General features: G+C 48.1%; 5 protein-coding genes; 3 read left to right on the top strand and 2 right to left on the bottom strand.

The window, feature by feature from the left end:
- Nucleotides 1-37: 37 nt before the first annotated feature.
- GSTUM_00009914001 (uncharacterized protein) lies at nt 38-2846 on the top strand (the record flags this gene model as incomplete). XM_002840973.2 has 1 exon in its annotated part: nt 38-2846. The coding sequence occupies exon 1, from the start codon at nt 582-584 to the stop codon at nt 2844-2846; it is 2265 nt and encodes a 754-aa protein (XP_002841019.1). The 5' UTR covers nt 38-581.
- A 4746-nt stretch (nt 2847-7592) lies between these two features.
- GSTUM_00009912001 (uncharacterized protein) lies at nt 7593-11074 on the top strand. XM_002840972.2 has 9 exons: nt 7593-8044; nt 8106-8216; nt 8281-8393; nt 8445-8530; nt 8597-8764; nt 8826-9512; nt 9562-10401; nt 10458-10604; nt 10654-11074. Exons 1-9 carry the CDS (start codon nt 7899-7901, stop codon nt 10990-10992), a joined length of 2637 nt encoding a protein of 878 aa, XP_002841018.1. The 5' UTR covers nt 7593-7898; the 3' UTR covers nt 10993-11074.
- Nucleotides 11075-12364: 1290 nt separating this feature from the next.
- On the bottom strand, nt 12365-13836 carry GSTUM_00009911001 (uncharacterized protein; the record flags this gene model as incomplete). XM_002840971.2 has 3 exons in its annotated part: nt 12365-12999; nt 13072-13163; nt 13265-13836. 3 exons carry the CDS (start codon nt 13834-13836, stop codon nt 12689-12691), a joined length of 975 nt encoding a protein of 324 aa, XP_002841017.1. The 3' UTR covers nt 12365-12688.
- A 1701-nt stretch (nt 13837-15537) lies between these two features.
- Nucleotides 15538-19692, bottom strand: GSTUM_00009909001 (uncharacterized protein). XM_002840970.2 has 10 exons: nt 19134-19692; nt 18553-19041; nt 18008-18498; nt 17652-17932; nt 17134-17538; nt 17011-17076; nt 16697-16957; nt 16406-16620; nt 15926-16349; nt 15538-15849 (listed from the first exon to the last, which is right to left on the bottom strand). The coding sequence occupies exons 1-10, from the start codon at nt 19388-19390 to the stop codon at nt 15673-15675; spliced, it is 3066 nt and encodes a 1021-aa protein (XP_002841016.1). The 5' UTR covers nt 19391-19692; the 3' UTR covers nt 15538-15672.
- A 4377-nt stretch (nt 19693-24069) lies between these two features.
- On the top strand, nt 24070-25277 carry GSTUM_00009907001 (40S ribosomal protein S24). XM_002840969.2 has 4 exons: nt 24070-24244; nt 24342-24367; nt 24459-24680; nt 24755-25277. The coding sequence occupies exons 1-4, from the start codon at nt 24168-24170 to the stop codon at nt 24832-24834; spliced, it is 405 nt and encodes a 134-aa protein (XP_002841015.1). The 5' UTR covers nt 24070-24167; the 3' UTR covers nt 24835-25277.

Below are 25277 nucleotides of genomic sequence, written 5' to 3'. Positions count from 1 at the left end.
TTTTCCCTTCTCCTGTGGCATCATCTTGTTTTCTATCATACTGTCCATCTCCTTTTTTCGATAATTTATACACCACTCCTATCACATTATGTCTTATTGCCACGTGATCCAATAAACTCAACCCTCAATGTAAGCAGTTCCTCTTCCTTTACAAGCAAAAAGAAGAAGAAAATACAACGCAGGAAATCTTTTCAAAATGTTTTAAATGCTACATAGCGATTTGGAAAGACTCCTCGTAAAGACCAATGGTTTTCACGAGGGAATTAGACCCCATGCAAGATTAAACCCCGTCTGTTTGAGGCTTTCATTTCTTTTCATGGGATGCTGGCCATAATTGTATGGGAACATATCGTGTCGTGCCTATCATAAGAGTCTTACAAGTGCGTTTGAATTTAAATTGAATATTGTTTTCCAAGCCCTGCATTGATATGTTTTACATGTTCGTTGAAACACGAGCCCAAGCTGACCCGTGCCCCGCAAGATCCTGCGCGATACCTTCCCTCCCCCCCCACTACGGCTGCGACTACTACGACTACGACCGCCACCACTATCGGTATACTCCGGCAAACCAAATAAATGCAATGGAAGTAATAGCCCTAATATCTGGCGGCAAGGACTCCTTCTTCTCCCTCCTCCACGCAATCGCAAATGGGCACAAAATAGTAGCTCTTGCAAACCTCCGCCCACCCACCACTGCTTCCGACCCCATAACCACTCACCTCCCCAGCACCACCCCTCTAACCCTGCTTCCCAGCACCCCAGGAACAAAAGATGAACTTGACAGCTTCATGTACCAAACCGTCGGCCACACCGTGCTCTCACTATACCCACATGCCCTCAAAATTCCTCTGTACAGGGGGGCCATAACCGGCACATCCATTGACCAAAACCTCTCGTATGCACACTCCGGCGAGCGCGGAGACGAAACGGAAGATTTGGTGCCCTTGCTAGAACACATCATCACCCAGCACCCGGGTGTGAAAGCGGTTTGCACAGGGGCGATACTGTCCACTTACCAAAGGACTCGGGTAGAAAGTGTCTGCGAGCGCCTGGGTCTGATCTCGTTGTCTTACCTATGGCAGCGGGAGCAGGCTGAGATATTAGCAGATATGGAAGCCGTGGGGCTGGATGCTAGGATTGTCAAGGTCGCAGCGGTGGGACTCGATCCTGAAGAGTGGCTGTGGGAGAACGTGACTAACGCGCGGAGAAGGAAGATGTTGGATGGGTTGGAGAGGAAATGGGGGGTTCATGTTGCGGGGGAGGGAGGGGAGTATGAGACTGTGGTCGTCCAAGGGCCCGGGTGGAGAGGGAGGATTGAAGTCCCAGAGGAGGGGAGGGAGGTTGTTAGTACCGGAGGTGGGGTTGGGCATTTGAAAATTACGAAGGCTAACTTTGTGCTGGGAGAGGAGGTGGAGGAGGAAGCACAGCAAGGGGGTTGGGTAAAAGATCTACGGATACCAAATATCTGGGATACGGAATTTGAAAAAATTCTTAAAACTATCATTTCTACACTCCCAGAAACACCCCTCTCCCCACATCCTCCTTCCTCTTTACTCCCTTCCCCCCGTCTCAACTCACCCCCAAAACCTTCAGTGTCAATCTTCTCCCAAACCCTCTTCATAAACAACCTCACTTCCCCACCCCCCTCCCCCTCTACCCAGCAAAGCATTACAGCCGAAACTTCCTCCCTCCTCCAAACTCTCTCCACCCACCTCGCCGCGCACGGCACCTCCTTCAAACACATTACAACCTGCACCCTCCTCCTCCGGCAGATGTCCCACTTCCCCTCAATCAACTCCACCTACTCCACCTACTTCACAACTCCCCTCCCCCCCTCCCGAATCTGCATCTCTGTTGGCGACCTCCTCCCGCTAGGCGTGAACATAATACTAAGCGTAACAGTTGACCTCCCCCTCCCTCCATTCCCGCTACGTCGGGGACTACACGTCCAGAGTAGGTCATACTGGGCACCAGCGAACATAGGTCCTTATTCACAGTCCATCACTTCCTCCAGGGGATGGACCTCGCTGGCAGGGATGATCCCGCTGGTGCCAGCTAGTATGGAGCTGCTCAATAATGCAGAAACGAGAGAAGAGGTAGTGAATCAGGCTGTGCTGGGATTGCAGCATATGTGGAGGGTAGCGAGGGCTGCGGAGGTGACAGGGTTTTTAGGCTGTGTTGTGTTTGTCACCAGGTGTGAGGTTGTTGGTCCCGTGGCTGAAGCATGGAAGGGAGCCTGGAAAGGGTGGAGGGGAGAGGTTGGGTGGAAGGGGCTTTGGTCATCCATTTCTCAATCATCCCCTAGAATGGAACGGGGTGATGACGATGATGAGGAGGAGGAGGAGGAAGGGGGGGGGGTTACACTCCCCCTGATAATAGCCCAAACCTCCTCCCTGCCCCGCTCTTCAACCTCCGAATGGGTCGGTACAGCAATAGACGGGCCCTGGCTACACAGGTTACAAACTGCTTATAACTCAAGCCTCTCCCCACCCTCCTCTTCCCTTCCACGCTTACATGTAACTTCCCAAAGCACAACATATGGTCCCAACGCCCCATACTCCCCTGCTGGTGGACTACAGACGTTCTGTCTACCCCCCTCATCACCCGGCGCGCTGGCTATCGAAATTAAAAAAAGGATTGGCGTAGAGCAGATGGAAGTGGGGAATGCTACTGTGTATCTGTCGGCTGGGGTGGCGTCCGTAGGGGAGTTTGACGTGGCATGGATGGAGTGCGTGGGCGAAGCAGTTGGTATGCAGGTTGTTCCCGTAGAAAGGGTGTGGGATATGGAGGGGAGAGAGATGGGGATTGGGGTTACGGCGAGGCTGGGGGGGAAGGAAGACTTTTGAAAATGGAAGGTGGGGAAGGGGAGGATTAGGTGTGGAATGTTAAATTTTGGGAGGGAATGGGTTGTATATGTATAGACGCGGGTTCAGACTCGATGTCCGGGTGATTAGATTCCAGATTAGATTCATGACGATAGAGGAAGTTGTATACTGGAGTACTTATTTGAAGCTGCGGATTCCACTGCATTTGCTTCTTGTCCCCTTAATCTCGTATCATAGTGAAGTAGTAATTTACTAGGGCCATCACTGTTCATCCTGCCCGATGGTGATCCCGGCAATAAACCCTCATTGACCCCCTCAAGATGCACTTTCTCTCGCGGGCTTCCGGCAGTGTCCCTTAGTGTCGGGCTCCCACCTAACCACCTCATGATTGGGGGGGGGGGTTTATTGAGTAGGAACGTCTCCATACATCCCTTCACGTCTATTCAGAAGCCAAAATAGGTGACGGTCTGCACCGTACTCGGATGTAAGAAGAAGTACGGCGAAGCCCCAGCTATCAAACAAATAGATGTAGTATCCTGTTGGCTACGTTCGCCACCACACATTCTTCTACCCCCTACGCAGTATCACAAGGCCTGTACGAGTAGACTTTACAGAAATCTGGTGGTTCCGCGGGGAGGATTTCCAAGTTAGCGATATCACCCTTCCCCCCCCCCATGTCATTGATACGACTAATTCAGCGGAGCTTCAATGCCATTACGCAATGATTCGAGAACCATAGGAGCGAGGACCGCAATAAGTAAGCGGTTGGGAGTAGAGGCTTACATTACAGTACAGTACCCTCACAGGGCTTGTCGGGACGAGACGTCGAATGGTGACTTGGATCTTGGGTGCTGACTTCCTACTACAGTATTGGCAGGACTGGTTTCTTATTGTTGCTCCTCCTTACCCGACGGCGATTTGTGAAGTGTGAAGTCCCTATTCGACAACAAATACCTTGGGAACTAAGCTGGGAGGGAAGGAAGGGGCTTGTTGTTGTTCCCGTCATGTCTTCTAGATGGGTCTCTAGACCTGATAATTGGTGCTGATCCTGTGTCCGGGTTTCGGGTTTACTAATTATCCGCCGACATAGTGCGCAATTTGTACTGTACAGTACAGTGTGCTTGTCATCTGTCTCAGATACTACTCATATTGGTCAGTCGGGGATCACCTGTGAGGGAACTAACAACACACGTATGGTTCGTGCGCTTCGTGACGGAGCGCCAGCAGAGAAAAGCATTTTGCTGGTTGTGTTCATTTGCAAGTATCATAAGTTGAGGCTAAAAAAGAGCAATTTCTGGGACCGACAACAAACTAGGTCTTCCTATATACTCGATGCAATCCAATAAATCGATAGCAAAACAAGATGCTGCAATCAATTTTTAATAAATTAATGAAATATACATCAAACGAAACCGGAAATTTCAATAGAGGTAGGGGTGATTTAGTAACAAGGGCAATTGGTTGGTGAGAACAATATGGTGAAGCCTTCCGGCCCTTTCTTCACAAACCAAATTTTTCTGAAATGAAGTCGAATTCAGGGCACCCCGAGCGAGAATCGCCGGTATGATACTCGGGTATGGATGTGGACGGCCAGGGGATTAGAGGTGTCAAAGATTCTTGCCTGTTTGAGCAAACTCCATACTAAACCCATCCATCCTTCTACGTACCGTATTTTCCCCATGGGGATAGAATGGTCAGGCCCGGGCCACATTCATATCCGAGTACGAATCTCTGAGCTATGAGTCCACGGGTGCGGTAAGCGCATTGGCCTGACCGTGTATCTGCAGAAACGTTTTTTGTCAAAGAGAGCGGAGAGATACAAATACCGGTATGTGTCGCATTAACTGGGGGATGGTGCAAGAGCAGTCAAATAAAGTATGCCACAATACCGGTAGCCGGACGAAACGCACTGCACAAGAGCCCCCCTTCCCCAAATACCGGTACGATAGGAAAGAAATCTCAATCACAGGAAGGATAGGGGAGACGGAGGTGTGGATGTCTCATCTTCCAGTTTCTCAGTTTATATCAGATCACCAAGCTGTAACTTATGATACTCGTAACTTATCATACTCGAGTAGATGCCAAGCTCGCTGCAGGCTGTATGGTAGGAGCGACCGGTCCTGATTTCGTCCCTGATTCCACCGTGCTCAAGTACCAAAGATTTAGCGGTTCGCTTTTTTGAGGGAAAGTGCTTCTAAAAAGGGTTTACTCTCACTCGCCAATTGCACCACACCTTATCTGAATGCTCTTATGCTAGCTATCTCAGATGAATGCGGATATTGGCCGTGCCAGGCTACACAATGCACGATCATATCTGTGCATTTCAATCAATATATATTATCCTGGTATCGTGCGTATCCGCCGAAACTCCGCAGAGATAATAACCCCGAGCAATCCTGGGCCCAAATACCTGTAGCCCCGTTATGATATCTCCCGGGCTGCTGGGATGGTGGAAAATTTTATGCCATCCGCCTCTGTTAGTGTTTAAGATAGAGATGACTAAGGTCTCCCCTCAGTACCAGTATCATACCCGCAGTCTTCAGTGGTGATGGCCGCAGGTGCCAGGATGCGATCATGCACCGGTAGCTAACAATAGCCACGGCCTGAGGTGGGCACATCTGCGGATCTGTAGCAATTGACAGAAGTTGCTATCAACATGTGTCTCAGACGCTGACAAGGACCACACAGATTCTTCCACCATCTCCGTAGTCTATGAGATGGCTTATTGGGAAATATCGACGATCCTGGAAAAAAAGGTTAGAGCTAGGTAGATACTATGCTTGATATCAAAAGGCCGAGAAATGACCCTATCGAGGTGACATGTTACCTGGTATCATATGGTAAACAAAACCCAACTGCCATAATGGAAGAAACCATATTCCTTTTCGGGGGATATGGTAGCAACAGCCAACAATCGACTTTGACCGTTTCAAAATATTGCGTGGAAAATAGCCTGCACGGGCTATTCCCTTATCCGGGACGGGCTTGGTGACATGATACTTATAAAGGTGCAAAATTCTCACTCATGCCGGTATGGAGGAGAACCTGGCGGGCTCACTTATGCGCAGAAAATAACCTAAACGGGGAGTCTCCACTCACCGTCATCATTTGTCAAGCAATAAACCTCTTTCACATAGTATCACATGCGCTTCGAACGCCGGAAAATATTTAAGCCTAGCTTGTAAACAACCACTCTATCATACTGTACTCGTACTCCAGGGGTGAAGACATTAGATACCCTGGCGGACTGGCCGAGCAACAGCCCCGCGGAGGCCATCCACTGCTAGATGCAACATGACTGTAATCAGATAGGATTACAAAACACGGTCACCGCCCGCCATCAGTACTCGAAATCTCTTGAGGACGTTTCTCAATATAGCACCAAATTCAGTCTCATCGAGGACCGTAAAAAAATTGTACTTCACACTCCTCCTCCTCCTCGGCCCTACCTGCCTAGTGGGAGTGACCCGCCACACCCCCATCGCAAAAATTCGAATGCCGGAGAAGGAAAATGTGCTTGGAGGTTGTACTGTACCGTTATTGCCTCTCCGGGTAACACGCCGGGCATACCGGCACTCCCAGTACTTTGTCTAGCCCAAAGCGCCTCAAACGGGGACTCATGAAATGCTAAAGGCGGATCTCTAATTAGATGATCACGGAAAGCCCAAAAGATGTAGCCCTTTCCTCGGAGAAATAAGTGGTTTTTTTTATCTTTGATCAGACATCTCCAGCTAGGGAGATCAGCCGTGTAGAATGCAAAATTTCAGTGAGAGTGAAACACGCACCACCCGAATACACCGGTATTCGCAATGTACTGTACTGTACTTGTACAGTAGGATACAGGCATGATACCAGCAAAACCGCCCGGTATCATAATATTATGATACATTACCAGAGGTGTGTGTAACCTCAGGCCCTGGGGTTGAACCGGTTGCCATGAAACCGTCCACCACCATTCGGCTTTTCACGGACCCACCTTTTGGGCACTTCGCACCCAATCAACTGCAGGCTTACCGCAGTTTGCGGTGCTTTCCCGTCGCTTAGCCCAGAAGGGGAATTCCAACGTCCTATCACAGCAAACTTCTCCCGGTATTCGAGTCCTACCATACCCGTACTCGAGAAGTCTATCACCATGCCCAAGAGATGGTTGATTATTACCCCGAGACGTACCAGTCTAGCACCTATCAGAGAATGGACACTACCGGTACCATGAGGGAATAAGGCCGAATTTTGGAACTCCAAGTAATTTGTCCCATATCTTGTGAGCGGGATCTTTTGGGCAGCAAACGACGGACCAAGGGATACTGTAGGTTAATGGTTCGATGGGGTGCCCATTCTTGACTGTCGCCCAATCGGACAAAGCATAACAACGGCAGACCGAGTGCGCGTCCATGATTAGGGCCTACATGCGCACTGGAGCTAATATATTTTCCGAAAGGGCAAAGCTGTCTCCAGTCCAGAAATCCGATTCTCAAGTCACCAAACCTATCAAGTCCATCGACACAGGTTTCATGTATTTTTCAGTTCGGCGTGTCTAAGACCTCGGTTAATTTCTGTATAGACCCTTCCTATCGTAGCGAAAAATGGACGGGAAGAGGAAAAAAAAACGAGGCCCCGAGGCTGACGGTGGGATAGCATCGGTAGGATTGGATTCGAATCCCGTATGCATGTAAATCTACTTGTATCATACCGCATAGAAAAGCGCACCTCGCCAACATCACCCCCCAACACACCCCCCATATACCAATAGACCTTAGTCACAGCCCACCTTTCCCCGCTTCAGACCTGGAGTTGCCTTCCTTCGCTTTCCGTGCCGCCCCCTTTCGCCTTCTCAGCTAAATGAGAGCTTTCCTGCGTGCTGTCCCGGTCACACGATCTAGTCTCCCGCACCCCCGCTCTATAAGTCGGCTGAGAAACTACAGCTCCATCTCTCAACATCGTTCATCTGCTGCTACTACTACGACTGCTGCTACTGCTACTGATACTTCATCTTCACCTTTACAAAGTCGACATAGACTCGTTGCATCTTCGTTAACTTCTCGCCAGTTCGTCCGACGCTGTTCTGCTCACAGAATGTGTTGCGGTAATGATTCTTCTGGCTCGGTCGATATCACTCAGGGGAGGGAAGTCTTGCCGGGGAATGTGAAGCCAACCCATTACGCCGTTGAGCTCGAGCCGAGCTTTGAGACGTTCAAATATGACGGGACTGTTACAATTGAGTATGATCCCCGATAGTTGATGTTCCCAGAGTTCGTAGGCTAATGACGGCCGTGATAATAGTTTGGCGGTAGTGAAGAATAGTACTACTGTTGCTGTCAACCTTATCGATATTGATATTAAGGAGGTCTCTTTGGAATACAATGGAAGCTCTCACAGTCCTACCGATTCCAGGTATTTTTTTTTCTCCGTTTCATTTTCGACATGGTGGTGGGGGTGCTAATTGGTTCACTGATAGCCATGACGAGGAAACCCAAACTATTACTTGGACTTTCGAGGAGACTATTCCTGAGGATACCCAGGCTAGCCTTACCATCAAGTTCCAAGGATTTCTCAATGATAACATGGCTGGTGAGTTGATTTGATGGTTAATCTTCGGGACCCTAGCTGATGGCATCCCAGGTTTCTACCGTTCATCCTATAAGGATGAGGAAGGAAACATCAAGTATATGGCTACTACCCAGATGGAGCCTACCGATGCTCGGAGGGTGAAACCAATGATGCCCATAGCTCTTATTGGTGGACCTGATGCTTACAAGTCCCAATCCCGATAGGCTCTCCCTTGTTTCGACCAACCGGATCTCAAAGCTACCTGGGATGTCACCTTGATTTGTGACAAGAACCTAACCGCCCTATCAAACATGGACGTCAAGGAGGAGAAGGAACTCGACAATGGAAAGAAATCCGTTTCCTTCAACAGAAGCCCCAAGATGTCCACCTACGTGACTACCCCCCATACATCCCCCTAGTACCACACTCGCTTACAATTGATTTAACTTCCAGCTTCTCGCATTCATCGTCGGAGATCTGCGGTTCGTCGAGAACAACGACTTCCGGGTCCCCATTCGAGTTTACGCTACACCAGGTTCGGAACATCATGGACTTTTCTCGGCAGAGCTCGCAGCAAAGACTCTCGAATTTTACGACAAAACCTTCGATTACCCATACCCGTTACCAAAGATGGACATGGTTGCCATTCCCGACTTTTCGGCGGGTGCCATGGAGAACTGGGGTTTGGTCACATACCGAGTCGTCGACTTGCTCTATGACGAGAAGACCGCTGCGTTGGACCGAAAGCAGAGAATTGCCGAGGTCGTGCAGCATGAGCTTGCTCACCAATGGTTCGGAAACTTGGTCACTATGGACTTCTGGGAAGGACTGTGGCTCAATGAGGGTTTTGCTACCTGGATGAGTTGGTACTCTGGGAATAAGTTTTACCCCCAGTGGAAGGTTTGGGAATCATATGTTACCGACAGTTACGCGGGGGCTCTGGGATTGGATGGATTGAGGAGTAGTCATCCCATTGAGGTGCCGGTAAAGAAGGTTTCCGAGATTAACCAAATTTTCGATAGTATTTCTTATTTGAAGGGAAGTTCTATATTGAGGATGATTTCGGTCTACCTTGGTGAGGACGTTTTCCTAGAAGGTGTTAGAAGGTACTTGCGGAAGCATGCATATGGAAATACCCAGGTTTGCTTCCCCCCCCATTTCGTCTTCCGCCCAAGGCTAATTGTATAAGACTGGTGATTTGTGGGCAGCTCTCAGTGATGCTAGCGGAAAACATGTCGAGAGCGATATGGCGACTTGGACCAAGAAGATTGGCTACCCCGTCATTACTGTCGAGGAGCAGGGTAGCAAGCTTCACTTGACCCAAAACCGCTACCTCAGAACCGCAGATGTCAAGCCCGAGGAAGACGAGACACTATGGCCCATCTTCTTGGGTCTCCGCACTAAGAGCGGCATCGCCGATAATCTTACCTTCAAGACTAGGGATACCACGATCGAGCTTGACGACCCGGAATTCTACAAGCTCAATGCCAATCATACCGGTGTCTACCGTACTCTGTACCCTCCAGAACGCCTTGCGAAGCTTGGCCAGGCTGCCGACCTTCTTTCTGTAGAGGATCGCGCAGGTTTACTCGGGGATGCCGGAGCCCTTGCTACGAGCGGATACCAGAAGACTTCCGGCCTATTGGATCTCCTTGTTGGCCTCAAGAACGAGAAGGAGTACATTGTCTGGTCCGAGGTTGCCTCTAGAATTGGTAACATCAAGGCTGCCTGGCTTTTCGAGCCCAAGGAAGTCTTCAAAGGATTCAGGGGGCTCCAGAAAGACCTCTTTGCACCAATTGCCCACGAAATCGGCTGGGATTTCAAGCCTGAGGACAGCGATATCCTCCAACAGCTCAAAGCGTTGACTTTTGGTCAGGCCGGATATGGCGGTGACGAGGAGGTCGTTGCTGCCGCGAAGGAGATGTTCAAGAAATTTGCTGATGGTGATGTTGATGCTATTAACCCCAACATCCGCACTCCAGTTTACCATATCGTATTGCAGCATGGTGACAATGATGGCGAGAAGGAGGTTTGTTGTACCCGCCCCGGCAAATGGCGCCGCATATGCTTACCTGGTTGTAATAGTGGGACATAATCCACAACGTATATCTGAATGGCCGTACTAGCGATCAGCGCAATGGAGCCCTCCGCGCCCTTGGCCGCTCCGAGAACGCAGAAAATATTCAAAAGACCCTTGATATCTGTCTCAATGGCGAAGTCAAGGAGCAAGACGTAAGTAATCTATACTCCACACTCTCCGCTCACCTACTAACACATCTAGATCTACCAACCGATTAGCGGTCTCCGCGCCCATGCCGCTGGCACGGAGGCTCTTTGGGCCTGGACACAAAAGAATTGGGACACCCTCGTCAAGAAGCTTCCACCTGGCCTCTCCATGCTCGGAGGCGTCGTCAGCACCTGCACAGGAGGCTTCACTTCCGAGGAGTCCATCGCAAATATCGAGAAGTTCTTCGAGGACAAGAGTCAGAAGGGATTTGATAGGAGCTTGGCTCAGAGTCTGGACGGAATCCGTGCTAAGGCTGCTTGGGTCAAGAGGGACGCTGATGATGTCAAGGCTTGGTTGAAGGCGAAGGGGTACACGTCTGCAGAGAAGTTGTAGGTTTATCTGAGTGCCGTGCCTCTTTTATTTTTCGGTGGCATCTAGAGTAGCTTTTTAGAGTGAATATAGATGGTTTAGCGGATTGAAGTGTAGAGATATTTGGTGTGACATACCGGTAGTAGCGGTTGCTTACCAGCACTGTGAGATGTGCTCGGAATGCTGGTAATGAAAAATATCCACACCACCCACCCCCTCGATGATCCACTCCCCCCAACTTAATCAACCAAACTCCCAACCGCGAAAGAAAAAGAGAGAAACTTCTCCGCGACCACAAAAGCATCAGAAGGTGATGCGCCAGAAGGGAATCGAACCCCTGCCGATTGCTTGGAAGGCAATTATCCTACCACTGGACCACTGGCGCTGGATAGATTCAGTTTTCCACTTTTACACAAAAGGGTGGTTTTGGACTTGCGCATTGGCCAATGCACCAAGCATTTTTTCCGAGCCGCAATCGATCACGTCCCATGGAGCACTCCCACCACGACGATTCCACGCTATGATACATAGAGCACAGCACAACAATGTCCGAAAACAAAAACACATACCGGTAGTCTAAGTTACAAGCCATTATCCACCTACGATACATCATCCCTTGCCGATACAGTAATCCTCCTCCGTATTATCGTAAAAACATTATTTATTATTGTTATTATTAATTATTAATTATTAATTATCAATGTAAGACCAAACAACCTCGCTTCCATCCGACCTGAACGAAGGAAAAATGAGTTGGATCCGGCCTAACTTTATTCTCGAAGACTTTTTTTGTTTTTGTTTTTCCCGAATGGGTTTTTGGCATCTATTTCGTCATGGAGAAATGGTACGGTTAGACGTGACAGTGTCTTCTTGCTTTTTTGATCTGGAGGGGGAAGGAGAAAGGGAAAGGAAAGGAAAGGAAGGTGGGTTGGCTTTGTCGGGTGGGGGATTTATATCATAAACTTTGGGTGGGATTTGGCTTGGCGGTTGATGGGTTGAAGAAAAAAAAAGTTAGTTAGGGCCGGGTTCTAGGGCAACTGTTTTGCCCAAAAGCTTACGCTGACTTGCATCTAAACCTACAGTATCGTGCTATCGTACGCTTCGCGCACTTCCGCCGGGGGGTGTAGGTATTGTATGCTCTCGAGTTGACCGATGCCACGTATTTTCCAATCATTAAGCTTGCTCAATTCCCGTCCTTGCGAGTTGAGTATGGTACGGTATATAATAGCTAGATATTACATGGATCGATGCCCTGATATTTCCCAATTATAAAGGGGAAAAGGGGAAAGAAAAAAAAAAAAGATAACCAAAGATATCCCAATGTTACATATAACACAGACTATTAAAGACCTAAATGAAGAAAAGGTAAAAGATGAAGGTGAAGAGAAAGGTAGTGGGGGAAAGGTGCGGTTTATAACAGAACGACGACGACGGCAGAAACGGTGCTTTTAACAGTGAAGGTAAACGTAGGTATGAAGAAAGTGGTTAAACGGATTCAAACAGGGGTTAATATGGAATCAGAAGTAGTAGAGTGAGAGGGCGAGAACGGAGGGGGAGGAGGTGCTTCTCAAAAAGAATGAGAAAGAGATACCCATATTTACACCTTCCAGGCTGAAAATAAACGATATTATACCCAAACTGGAATGGGAAAACCAGTCCAGGGTCTCTCCAGAATACAGTACTCCAAAAAAACTCACCTCCAACCTTCCAACCCCCATACCTACAAAGCCGCCATAACGATCTCGTTATCCATCATCCCCATCTCCACATCCTCAACCGCATCATCCAAAGCCTCATTGCATAGCCATTCAACACCCTTCACGCACCGCCCAACAATGCTATTAATACTATTACTCTCCTCGTCGGCGGCACACTGGCCCGGAACTGGTCTTGGCCCCCAGCCAACGGGGAGTACTGCTCTTTCTCGAGAGTCCCTGTCGAGAATGACAATCGCGTCGAGAGCTTGCCGACCACCACCGAGGGGGTGTAGGAGACCCAGGGAGAGTGTTAATGCACGGGTGCGGTCGTGAACTATGAGTGTTAAGGTGAATTGGCCTCTGGTTTATGCTTTTTTTTTTTCACAAGGATGGTATTGGGACTCACTAATTGGCAGTGAAGAAGTATACGGTGGAGGAGCGGACAGGGAGACACCGAATACGTCTGTGTTTAAATTGCCCAAGAGACTGGCGACCTGACTGTTTTTTTTTTCAAACGGAGATTTCTCCTATCAACCCAATCCGACCCACCACGAAGCAAATAAAGGGGGAAAAGAAAAAAAAAAAAAAAAAATACTAACCCCAAACTTTGCAAATGCTCAATCGTGCATCCAAGGAAACACAAGACCGTAAACCCCCTGCTCCGCCGTAAATCACTCACTTTCCTCCCACAATCCAAACTCTCCGCGCCAGGCCAGAGCACATCCACAACAACCGCTTCTACCCGCGCGTCTAGGCCAATACCATCGCCTTTACCAGACACCCAACTAGGCCTCTCGCCAGCCCTCTTTGCACGCAATCTCTTCTGCGTGTGCGAGCGAGAAGGCGGTCTCGAAGACGGTGGCGTATCATCCGCGAAAGCAATCTGCGGAGACCTCTTCTTTGACGACGCGGCAGAGAATAGCGGCGGTGAGGGCGAAGGCTGCGGTGGCGGCGGTTGTGGTGGCCGGCACGACATCGGGAGCGGGGAGGTTCGAAGAGAGAGCGACTCTGGGCAGAGGACGAGCGGAGAGAATGTGCTAGTGGTGGATTTGTTTGTGAAAGCGGTGAAGTTTCGAACGAGTATCCTGTGGGGAACGGGGTGTTGAAGGATCGGCTGGGTGATGCGAGGGGGGGAGGTGACCAGAAGGGGAGAATTGTACTGGAGGCCCATTGCTACTGGTATGGGAAGGGGGGACCTCGGAAGCACGGTTCGTTTTCTGTTTGGCCAACGGCAGGGTTTATTTTCTTTTTTTGAATAACTTTTCGGGGAGCCGTTTTCTACCGGGTCAACTACGGTACTCGAGTATTGTTAGATGAGTACTGATACTTTACTGCTCGAGTAGAGCCAATTCGGAATGAAAGGAAACGGATGAGGCCCTCTTTCTGGATCATCCAAAGGTCAATGTGGATATTTTCGGAGGCAGGAGGTATACGAAAGAAGAAGGAGGGGATTAAGAAGCGGCGGGGGGAAGTGGGTTTATAGGGAGATGATGTAAAGTGAGGAGTTAGTGAGGGGGGGGGGAAGAAGGGGGTAGGATTTGAGAGAAGTGGGGGAATAGGTGGGGGGGGAGGGGAAGTTTTGGTGAGGGATGTAGGTATCATGGTATCATAGACTATGTCGAGAAAAACAAGGACAAAGAGATATAATATCCTACACCTATTTTCTTCTCGAGCAAAGTTATCGCCAGTCCACGGAATAAGGTTCACGCGGGGGTATAATGGAGCAAGGTCAACATATGGGGAAAATGGGTTGATATAGACTCCATACTTGCGTAGTATAGTACAACAGAGGTACTGTACCCGGTGTCGGGGGTGTCGGGGGAAAAAGCAGTTAGCCGGATTGGTAATGATTGACTCTGGACCGTCTTCCTTTCCCGGGCCCTTTGGCAATCTGTGTATCTGTGTATGTTTACAGTACTCGTCCGAGTACCGCCGTACCAATAAGTGGCTTAGCGAGATAACAAATTAGCAACCGCTCTCTTGATATGATACTCCACAATTTCCGCAAGATCATAAAGGACCCAAGCTGAGAAAGGAAGCACTCACTCCTCCTCCCTCCCCTGCCGATACCCGGTTCTCCACAATGTACGAGTAGACCAGAGAGACTATTTGTTAGACCGCCACCAGAAACAGCCAACAACAAACCAAGCAAAATCACAGGATAAATAAAACGGTCCCGCAATTTCCGACAGCAAAACCGGACGCACGCGGCCAGCAGGTTGGTAGTGATGGCGCGGAAATCGCGAGCAACAAGGACCGGCGTTCCGGCTCAAAAACCCCGATCTTGTCAGATTATTATCATACAGGCATTCTACGGGTATGATACTGTGCACATATCATACGATAGTATAGTGCAGCGTACAATAAAGGCACTGATCTGAGCGGCTGTTGCTGGGGATCGTGAGGCAGTATTGGACTTCTTCCCCCGGGTTGGTATTGTAGCCTGGGAGATGGTGATAGCCTTGTGCGGTGGCTGTAGCTCATTGCCGTATTTTGTAGGATGAGTTTCGGAAGGGGGCGTCGTGGCCCACTTGTACGAGTATCATACAGTACAGCGCGGTAGCATTCCCATCACTTAGCCAGCGGGGAGTCTAAGCTGTTATTTTTATTATTTTTATTTTACTCTCACCGCTGGGTTCTCCTGTTTAGAGCTCTGGCGGGGCTTCCAGTTAGGTGGTACAGCTTGTCTCTCATGGGTAGAAGAGGGGACATGGCGGGGCTCACCAAACCACTTAAATATGGGACATATGGTGTCACTCGATTTCTGGATACATAGGCGGAGCTGGGGTGGGGAGCGTGATGTATCGTATAGTACAGCACTCGCGCATATATGAAGTTACATCAAGCACAAGAGCAGTAGGAAGGGAAAAAAAGGCTCGGTAGTGCCCAATTGAGCACCCTCAACTATGTTTTTGGTTTATGTTGACACATCCGACCATGACCATACCCAGGGATCTAGCAAATCTCTAGTATATCTACCCCTCTACCCTTTCACGCGAGCTCGGCCTTACTCGTCTTCGCTATCTTCGTCATCATCGTCGCTCTCATCAATGTCGTCAATATCATCATCGTCCTCCTCTTGTCCGTCTTTCAAGCCATACTTCAATCCATAATCATCTTGGAAGAATGACAAGGGATTGACCGTAACAGTGAAATTTTCCTTCTCATATGCCGCTTTGATAGACTTAATTGTCGGGAGAAATGGTCAGCGCCCCCCCGTTCCAAACTAGATCACTTTGGGGATAAGGGTAAAGACTCACGTCAGTTTTCACCGGTGCGGTAACGATTATGTTGTTACTTGTATCATACTGGAATATCGGCACCAAAAATTCTTTGAGACTGCTCCTCAGATCATCCACTGAAACCTCCTTCACCTTCTTTAATAATTGCATGTTATAGTCCTTTGACCGGTTATGGACGACCTGGTTCACGAAGGATACGGTGGCGGCAGCAGACATAGTGGATTCGCCATCGGCAAACGATACAACTATTCCGCTGAGCGCACCTTCTAGAGCGTGTTTGTTGAATGCGACAGTCCCATCTATATGGTCATTTATCACTTTCCTCGACACCTCCCATGCTCTATAAGCATCAGGAGAACGGTAGATAGTGTAAAACAGGTGACCGGCATCCAAGTCTTTCATAAAGTGGGTTGAGTAAGCCAACCCTGTTCCCCGAACAGCCCTTCGCACTCAAGCATTAGTACAAACTGACGGCATCGAGGGAAATGTATGACTTACCTCCATAGAGGGCCTTCAACGGCATCAAGATATGATATAGCCAGAAGGAGTGCTGGAAGCTTAGGGTGACTTGGGCTATCGGGTCCGACAGCGAAATGGATTGAAAAGGAGGAGTCAATCGTCGGAAGTGGGACAATATGCGTGATTTTTCCTGGCTTTGCACCCTCGGGTGTGAGCCGCGGCCCCCTGCGGTCGATGGGTGATAGTTTACCGCTCTAGTCATATTACACCGAGTTAGTACTCATCCTTCCTGGTAATTAAAAATGGTATCCCGCTCCCTCCAAGACTTACAAATGGCCGACCATCAGTGAAAACCTTCCACGCCGAGACCGGATTCTTTAGTTTTGCCAACTCTCCAACTATAAGTATACGGATATTGTCGATCATGGTAAATTTTTGGCGCAACTCCTCGAACTTTTCTATAACTTCTTCCGGTTTGTCCTCAAGAAGCTTGCTAATGCGTTTAAGATACAATGCTTTGGTAAGAGTATCCTGAGCCCGGGAAACTGAGTGACGGGAATACGCGACCATGCGAGCTACAGACCAGCTCATCTGCAGCAGATATTAGAGTGTAACAAAGGCATTAGTATATGCTAGAGGCTCACTTGGTTTCCCTGCCGCTTTTCCTCGGGAATGTCGCTCTTCATTTTTGTAAGAGTTGTAGCAAGGCGCTAACAAACGAGTCAACAAATCTCCTAATATCCTTGAGAGGGGGTAATATCCGGTACCTTTTTATCAAATATGCTATCCCACATTAACTCCCGTAGCCATTTTATGGCTACCTCGTACTTTTCTGGCTCTATCCGGAAGTTAATTCTGATGTTCTCTGCTGCATCCATATATGAAGCTGAGCCAATATCATAATCCACTGTATCCCTTTCCAGCTCTGCCACAACCTGTTCAAATTCGATTCTCACACCGCCCCTCGCCACTGGTGTATCAAAGAAATTTTCGAGATACACCGCCAGCAAAGGGCGCCGCTCTACAGGGATTGACTCAGTGGAGATTAGGAGAACGATTTTGACGAAATTCGAGGTAACGTTCTCGTAGTGCAAATATAGTGGAATACCTACAGAGTCTTTGTCAATGATTTTTTGGGCCTCGGTATCTCTGTGTAAAGAACTGGTTAGTGGCTTTGGAGTTTGATTCATAAGGCATTACCCACGTTTTCCATTCCTCAGCCGCCAGTCCAGCTCTCGCGGTCTTCAGAAGGGATTAGCCCCAGTCCAATATTACAAAATATTACATAGAGAAAGGAAAGGCTTACATCAGTTTTTATAAAATGAATTGCTTCTATGCCAGGAACCGGAAATTTCCCCAGGAGCTCTTTTGGAATTTCTCTCTCATTGTCCGTGGTTGCCTCGTCTAACCTTTCCTGAAGCTTCTTAAGACCTTCCTCGCCTAGCTCCTTCTTCCTTGCAGCTATCCTTGCCCTCTCGCCCTCTTCGATACTCTTGGCCAGCTTTGCGGATGGGCGCCCCAAAACAGAGACATGCGTATTTTCCGCAACCCATCTTCTTAGGAATTCTCTCCAATCCTTCTCGCTCCATTTCTCAAGTTCATCATACCAGGAGAGAGTCTCAATGTTCTTCAGAGTACTACCATCTCGCTTTCCAAATAGGTGATCCGTAATGACTGGAGTAGCGAAATACTCTCCAGAGTTCTCGAAGCCGTATTTCTTCTGTCGTTTTGTACGCCTCAGGCACTCCTGCATGTACTTAAAATCCAAAGGCTCGTCGACCGTTTTCTTCAGTGCCTCGAAGAGCCTTTGCTCAGCTTCGGCTAGACGTTTTGTAGAAACACTGGAGAGCGACAGCCATATCAAAGAATCTGGCCTATCCTCCACGTAGAACATGGCGCTAGAAGCAACAGGATCTTCACATTCCACCAATTGGCTCTCTAAAACAGAGACAGATGACCCAGTAAGAAATGTGCCAAGGGTTTCGAGGGCTGCCGTCGATTTGGGATCAGTGCAGTCGGGACCCAAGAAACCAACGATTACTTCCCCCCTGGACTCATCCTTTTCTGGAAATTCAACCGTAGATATAGATGAACTGTTTAATTGTGGAACCGGCTTCGACTCGATCCAAGGTCTATGAAACGTTTAGCACAATTTGATAAATCTAGAAAAGCCAGGAAGTCCGAACCTTCGCCAGGGCGCATTTGGGTCTGAGATATCCTCCATTATAGAATCCTCAAACTCATCCAGAATTTTCAACAACTCACCATGGACGATCTCCCCTATTATCACAACACACAGATTTTTCGGCTGATACATATCTTTGTGAAACTCCCTGATCCTGTCACTTGTCAGAACTCTCAGGGCGCCCATCATCCCCCCAGTTTCGTATCTAAAGCCAACTCCCTCAGGATATAACTTCCGGACAGCCTCAAGATTGGTTAATGTGCTTGCTGTGTTTTCTACACCCTGCATCTCGGAGTAGACAACCCCTGCATCTTGCCCTTCACTATTGATGTGGTGGACCTCAGTATAGCACGCGCTGTCGGTTATGGTAGGGAGGAGAACATGTTCGAGGTAAACCGGCAGAATCTGACCGAAACCTTCCCAACCAGCACTCTCAAGAGTGTATGCTGTATGGTCCGTGGCGGTCCAGGCATTCGTATTAGAGTATGCCCTATAAATGAGTCAACGAAGGGCCTCAATGGCACAACCAATAACTTATTTGAGCAAAAGACTGAACAAGGCATTATGGTTGGGAATTAGTACCTGCTTGCCATCTTGTCTAGAACTCCCTTGTAACGGTAGTTCTTAGATCCCATGAAGCATAGATGTTCTAAGGTATGCGGAGCTCCTGAATCATCCAAGATCTCCGTAGCCAGAGCAAAGTATCCAAGAACTTTTGGACCCTCTCGGTCGACAACTACCGCAGACATTCCGGTTCTTTGGGACTCATATTTAGTGATAACACTGGGGGCATAGTCAGCCTTGAACTGGGTGATTTGCTTGAAATGAGTTCCAGGCATGGTGGGCAAATTTGGTAGATATCTTCTAGATGGGGAAGGATGCCCAAGTTCCTTCACGAAGAGGAGGAAAATTAGACGCTTAATCGCGAAGTCTGGCGGTGACTTGTAGCTCGGAAAAAAAAGCGTAACAGCCAGGTAAAAATAAAAGGAGAATACAGATGAGGATAAGAGCGCAGACGAAGAGGATGGCGCAGGTACCAGTAAATGGATGCAAGGTGAGGTTCGAAGTGAACAGTGCTACTTGTACTGGTATGTGAGTTGTACAGTACTTGTACTGGGGAATAATGTTCCACTAAAGGGACAGCTCAACGGCAGGCTGAGAAAAAATTTTGAATGACGAGGATTGCGGGGTCAAAGTTGTGTGTGCATCTCCGCAGCTAGGGAGCTCGAAATGAATACACCCATCATATTTCATAGAAGAATTAGTGCCCCCTATCACACAATTTTACGATTGGAGGGACAAAGGTAAGATTGCTGACCCCGACGGGTCAACAAGATTCTGCGAAAATTTTTTACTTCTATGATACCGGTACTCGAGTGCGCTGGTAATACGAGTAGAGGTTGCATTGTCATTACGGGGCTTATTTTTTCCAATTGTATAGCAGCGTCTTCTTGAGAGGCTCTTCGTCGATAACTCCTCGCTAACTGTCTTCAACCTTCCCTGATAATGTCCTCGCATAGGTTAATGCCTATCCTATTACCTGCCAATGCACTCGTAACTCTCTACGAGCACCTGCAGAGTTTTTTCCTTGTTAAATCCTTATATCGGTATTATCGTTTAACGGCACAACCATTTGTAAAGGCACAGGCACATATCATAATAATGCTGTCTTATTATCATACCAAATTTGGTCAGGGCGGGGGGTTCAAGGAGCCACAGTGGATGAATATCTGCATATGAGTTTTACAAACTGAGTAGTGATGCCTGGTGCAAAACCGGCACAGCAGCTATCCTATTGCCGTTTTTGCCCGGGGATATTGGGGAACGAAATTATCGCTCCGTTACCGCCGCGACTGGAACCATATCGTGATGATCGGGTCTGTGGAATGTTATATAGGTGCTTCGCAGTGTGTCGAAAATTTCATTGATGATCACCGTATCAAATGTTAGAACTACGTTTTGACACTGGGTTGCGGTACCGGTATTTCAGTGCAGTCCTTTTTTGGTCCTAGAATGGCTCACGAGGAGGCTGTTTTTCAAGTATTGGAAATCTTGAATTGGTTCGACTTATGCAGGTATTTTTGGTGGCTAGAGGTGGCTTTGTTTCTAGGAGTGCTATCATACAGAGTATGGCCAGGCGTGGGTTTTCAAGTTGATGCGGTACGGTACCGTACAGTGTTGTTTTAGCCTAAGAATAGGAATGTGTGGCAGGCCATTTCTGAAAAGACTGATTGTATGATAAGGCTACTGCCCCTTCCTTCATAACTTGTCTTGAAAGGATAATTTGTTTCAAAACAATCCAAGTTGCGCTCGCATAGTGTGTGGTTTGAGATGCTAGATCTACTATCATGGTACCCGAGCACATGTGCAAATTGCGGCATGATAAGTTAGTACCGGTACTCCAGTGATCTTTACAGTGCTGATAAGTAACTTATGCCTTTAAAAAAAATGCTTGCAAGGGGGACGCGCCTTACACAATTCTGTGCGTAATTGAAAAACGGGGACTGCGTGCTCTTTACGCGTTGAACACGCCAATTAACACGTAAAACGCCAAGATTTAACCACAAAAGCCTCTAGCGCGTAGATTTTTTCGCGTCCTCGGCTGGTTGACCACCGCGCCAGCCACGCCTCGAACGCGACGCGCTACTAATAGGACTTTCAACCTTCTCATTAGTGACTCCATCCTCTTCCATTCCCTTGCACGCTCACCGCATTTATTCACCCACATTCCCTTTCTTTTTGAAGACTCATATATACCTTCTCCAACGCACTCACTTATTCATTCATTCATTCAGTCATTCATTTCCTCGGGTTTATTCGCCACGTCGCATCATCTCATAATGGCCATTGTTCTTGGTAAAAGGTCCAGGGCCACTTCTTTTGCCAGTATGTAATTCTCCTATGTTATACTCTAGGTGCTTGTATTAACTTCGGCCTTCACAGTTGTAGTTTCTTCGCCTCGTACTAGCAGTGATAGGGACACTCCGCAACATACTGGAGCAAAAAACGACATTCCTCCTCTAAGTGATACTCAACCAATGTTGGAAACGATAGTTGTGAGAAGCCCAAAAAAGCAGCGACGTAATTCGGTCCAGCAATCACAGCCTACAATGAGCCGTCAACCACTTTCTCCTCAAAAGTTAAATACAGTCCTTGGGCCCACCAAGGGGTCTGGTAATAATCCCTGCCGACCTCATCCTTTGGCGGTGAGTATATAGAACATTTTGCTTACTGTATCATAGATGAACAATCGAAACTACTGGAATGTCCAAAAACACCCCGGCATCGAGACTCGGTGAAGAAACCAGTCACTACCCCTAGGCATCGTGTCAGTGCGGTTGGGAAGCCTATCACCCCCAGACACGGGAAATTGTTTTCCCCAACCTCCGTGACGGCAACACCGACTAGCGTTCTAACTACGGCGAAAGCATTATTTTCACGTAGCTCTGCCCCCGGACGGTTGATAGGTCGTGACGATGAGAAGAGACAGCTCACAGAATTTCTTGAACCACGGATCAGCTCCCGCACAGGGGGATGTCTTTATGTTAGCGGTCCTCCAGGTTGTGGAAAATCAGCATTACTTTCTGAGGTCATGGCGGACTTGGGAGCTGATAAGTCAGAGACTGTTAAGACGGCTTACGTCAACTGTATGGCTGTCAAGGATCCCAAGGGAATATACTCCAAGTTGCTTGAAGAATTCTTTGTACAGGAGACATTGAGCTCTCCCACCGGGATGGAGGATCTAGAATGCCTATTTATCAGCAAGAAGGCCAGGAGGACTGCTGGCAATGTTTACGTTGTTGTGCTCGATGAGATTGACCATCTCTTGACCAAGGACCAGGAGGTTCTTTATAGCATCTTTGAATGGTCTCTCATGCAGGGCTCACAGTTGATCCTTCTTGGAATAGCCAACGCGCTTGATCTCACCGACCGTTTCCTTCCCCGCCTGAAGGCGAGGAATCTCACACCTCAGCTACTTCCGTTCCTACCGTACTCCGCATCTCAAATCGCAGCAGTGATTACTTCTCGTCTCCGTTCTTTACTTCCGGATGGAAATGAAACTCCGGGAGACTTCGTTCCGTTCATGCATCCCGCTGCCATCCAGCTAGCGGCTCGCAAAGTTGCTGGTGCAACAGGAGACCTCCGGAAGGTTTTTGACATCTGTCGCCGGGCTGTTGAACTAGTTGAATCGGAAACCCGCCAAAAGGAGCTAAAAATGAAGCAACAGCAGCAACAGGAAGAGGAGCCAAAATCGTTGGGTGAGATGATGAAGTCTCCAGCTCGTCAGCCACTGATGGAAAATGCGAACCTGAGCTCTCCACGTGTTCTTGTTAGCGCTCTCTCCTCCTTGACTATCGAGACAGCCCCACGCGCTACAATCGCTCATGTTGCTCGCGTCTCTTCCTCGTCATTCGGTGGATCTTCCATCACTCGTGTTAAAATGCTTAACTTGCAACAAAAGGCTGTCCTCTGTTGTCTTGCTACGACTGAAAAGTTCAATGGCAGTGTCACAATCAGAAAATTGTTTGATGTTTATACAGCTTTATGCAAGAAGGAGCGGCTATTACACCCATTGTCCTCGACCGAATTCCGCGATGTTGTTGCCTCACTTGAAGTTGCCGGTGTTGTCAACATGATGGCTGGAGGTATGGGTACACCAAGTAAGAGGGGAAGGGTTTCAGGTGGTATGGAGGAGAAGAGAATATCTACTTGTGTGAGGGAAATGGATCTGTTGACTGCTGTTGCGGATGTTGGCCCTATCTTGACAAAGTTGTTCTCGGACAGCAGGTAGTTGGGGTTTCTTAGTTCTCCTATTTTCTTCATTCGGTTTAATTGTTTTTCTCTGGATTATTCCTGCATTCTGTTGGGATGGCTCTCTTTTTTTCTTAGTAAAGTGAAGGATAAAATGTAATTACTATGGCGTGTTGAACGAGTGATAGTTGTGATTTCAACAGCAGAAGATGATGGGCTTGGATGAGTTGTTTCTTGGGTTGAGATATGTGGGTGTTGCAGTTCTTCATTGTAGGCTTGGGGTTTTGTATTTAGAACGAGGAGATTGTCGAGTGGGTATCCTGATCTTCAATTGCTCAAACCACTTGATATTGCGTCGCGTCTCCTCCGACTGTAAACACGCATCATACCAATAACCGTCGCGTTATGTAAAGTAGCAAGTTGCAACGAGAACGACTACCAAATTCAAAGCCAGAAGGCTGTTGCTGCATGCCGCTTTTGCTGGTCAAGTTTTGGGTGACGGTTATATTTCTGGCTGGCCCTCGACTGGTGACTTGTGTGCTTGGCAAGGACCTGGATGCCTTGGTCCCTGGCCCCACCTAAATATGAATCCTGGCGCCAAGGCACCCACTCTATGACTTTATGGATTGCCAAGAAAAACTTAAGATATCATACAAGTACCGTGTCGAGCTAGGGCTTTGCCCAACCCCACCACAAAGTGTAACCGACGGTCACAGTTGAGACTCATCGCACACACCGAACGCCCAGCCATTGTATCGTGAATGCACACGAATTTTCGAGACCCCTTAGGACAACACTCATCGGCGACATTCAGCGACAGCAGCCCCACGAGCCCATCAAAAGTCATCACCAGCACCATTTACCATGTCTGACTCTCAAGTTACCTTGAGAACTCGCAAGTTCATCCGCAATGCCCTTCTTGGAAGGAAGCAGATGGTTGTGTATGTTTTTACTCCCCCCTCTTGCTTTGGCTAAAGAATTCGAGGTATCGAAAGTGGGATTTAAATGGCTGACATTTTTTTGGGTGGCTCCTTTCAGCGATGTTCTCCACCCCAATAGGCCCAGTAATTACTCCCCTTCTCACTCCCGATCAGATATTTTTTTGCGGATCGCATTATGCTATGGGCGGGGGGGACTTGACTAATGGATTGATAGATGTCTCCAAGGACGATCTTAGGACCAAGCTCGCTGAATTGTACAAGGCCAACAAGAACCAAATTTCTGTTTTTGGTTTCCGCACACAGTATGGTGGTGGCAAGTCCACTGGGTTTGCTCTGATTTACGACACTTATGAGGCTCTTAAAAAATTTGAACCCCACCACCGTCTTGTTAGATTTGGAGAGGCAACCAAGATTGAGAAGGCGTCCCGCCAACAACGTAAGTCGAACCTGTGCCCCCCCTTTTTTTCTATACGGTTATAAATACGGGCATGTGCTGATGGCCGCGGATAGGTAAACAACGCAAGAACAGGGCCAAAGAGTCGAGAGGTACTGCCAAGACCAAAGCGGGCAAGGACAAGAAGAAGAAATAAACTACTCAATTTCCGGTTAAAAGTTAGAATCTCAAAAACTAGCCTTCACTATCCACGGGACTTGAAAATGGGCGGGGATAGGTTACTGGTTGGTGGATGGAAAGTGAAGGGTTGTGTGCTATTGGAGAGATTTCGGTTTTGTTTTTTAATGTTCTGCTATTCTTTACTGTGGGATAATTGAAAAATGGAGCAGGGAACGGCAGGTCTACATTTTATTTTTTTCTATCGCGGGCCCTTAGGCTTGGGGGTCCCATATCTTCAATCATGGCGCAATTCTAGTTGTTTTTTTACACTTTCTGGTCGAACCACTGGTTCCGGTTTCTTTGGTATGATATTTTGTAGAGATATTTGAATTGTGGACAAGCAGGTACGGAAAAAAAGGTAAATTTTATGGGTGGCTTTCGTTTGTTAGGGGAGATCTGAAACTCGCATATGATTGTCCC

Source organism: Tuber melanosporum (assembly GCF_000151645.1).
Source record: "Tuber melanosporum whole genome shotgun sequence assembly, scaffold_63, strain Mel28".
In the NCBI taxonomy this organism is placed as follows: Eukaryota; Fungi; Ascomycota; class Pezizomycetes; order Pezizales; family Tuberaceae; genus Tuber; species Tuber melanosporum.
Note: the sequence above shows the minus strand (reverse complement) of the source record. Positions and strands in the feature narration are given on the sequence as shown.

What these genes read in the sequence shown, in the direction of transcription:
- GSTUM_00009907001 (XM_002840969.2), top strand. Translation starts at nt 24,168, where the DNA reads ATGTCTGACTCTCAAGTTACCTTGAGAACTCGCAAGTTCATCCGCAAT. An exon ending in TCTCCACCCCAATAGGCCCA is followed by an intron (nt 24,368 to 24,458) that starts GTAATTACTCCC and finishes ATGGATTGATAG; the next exon opens with ATGTCTCCAAGGACGATCTT. An exon ending in GAAGGCGTCCCGCCAACAAC is followed by an intron (nt 24,681 to 24,754) that starts GTAAGTCGAACC and finishes GGCCGCGGATAG; the next exon opens with GTAAACAACGCAAGAACAGG.
- GSTUM_00009912001 (XM_002840972.2), top strand. Translation starts at nt 7,899, where the DNA reads ATGTGTTGCGGTAATGATTCTTCTGGCTCGGTCGATATCACTCAGGGG. An exon ending in GACGGGACTGTTACAATTGA is followed by an intron (nt 8,045 to 8,105) that starts GTATGATCCCCG and finishes CCGTGATAATAG; the next exon opens with TTTGGCGGTAGTGAAGAATA. An exon ending in ATGCATATGGAAATACCCAG is followed by an intron (nt 9,513 to 9,561) that starts GTTTGCTTCCCC and finishes TAATTGTATAAG; the next exon opens with ACTGGTGATTTGTGGGCAGC.
- GSTUM_00009909001 (XM_002840970.2), bottom strand. Translation starts at nt 19,390, where the DNA reads ATGCCTGGAACTCATTTCAAGCAAATCACCCAGTTCAAGGCTGACTAT. An exon ending in TAAGCCTTTCCTTTCTCTAT is followed by an intron (nt 17,539 to 17,651) that starts GTAATATTTTGT and finishes CAAACTCCAAAG; the next exon opens with CCACTAACCAGTTCTTTACA. An exon ending in GTTGAAGGCCCTCTATGGAG is followed by an intron (nt 16,350 to 16,405) that starts GTAAGTCATACA and finishes TTGAGTGCGAAG; the next exon opens with GGCTGTTCGGGGAACAGGGT.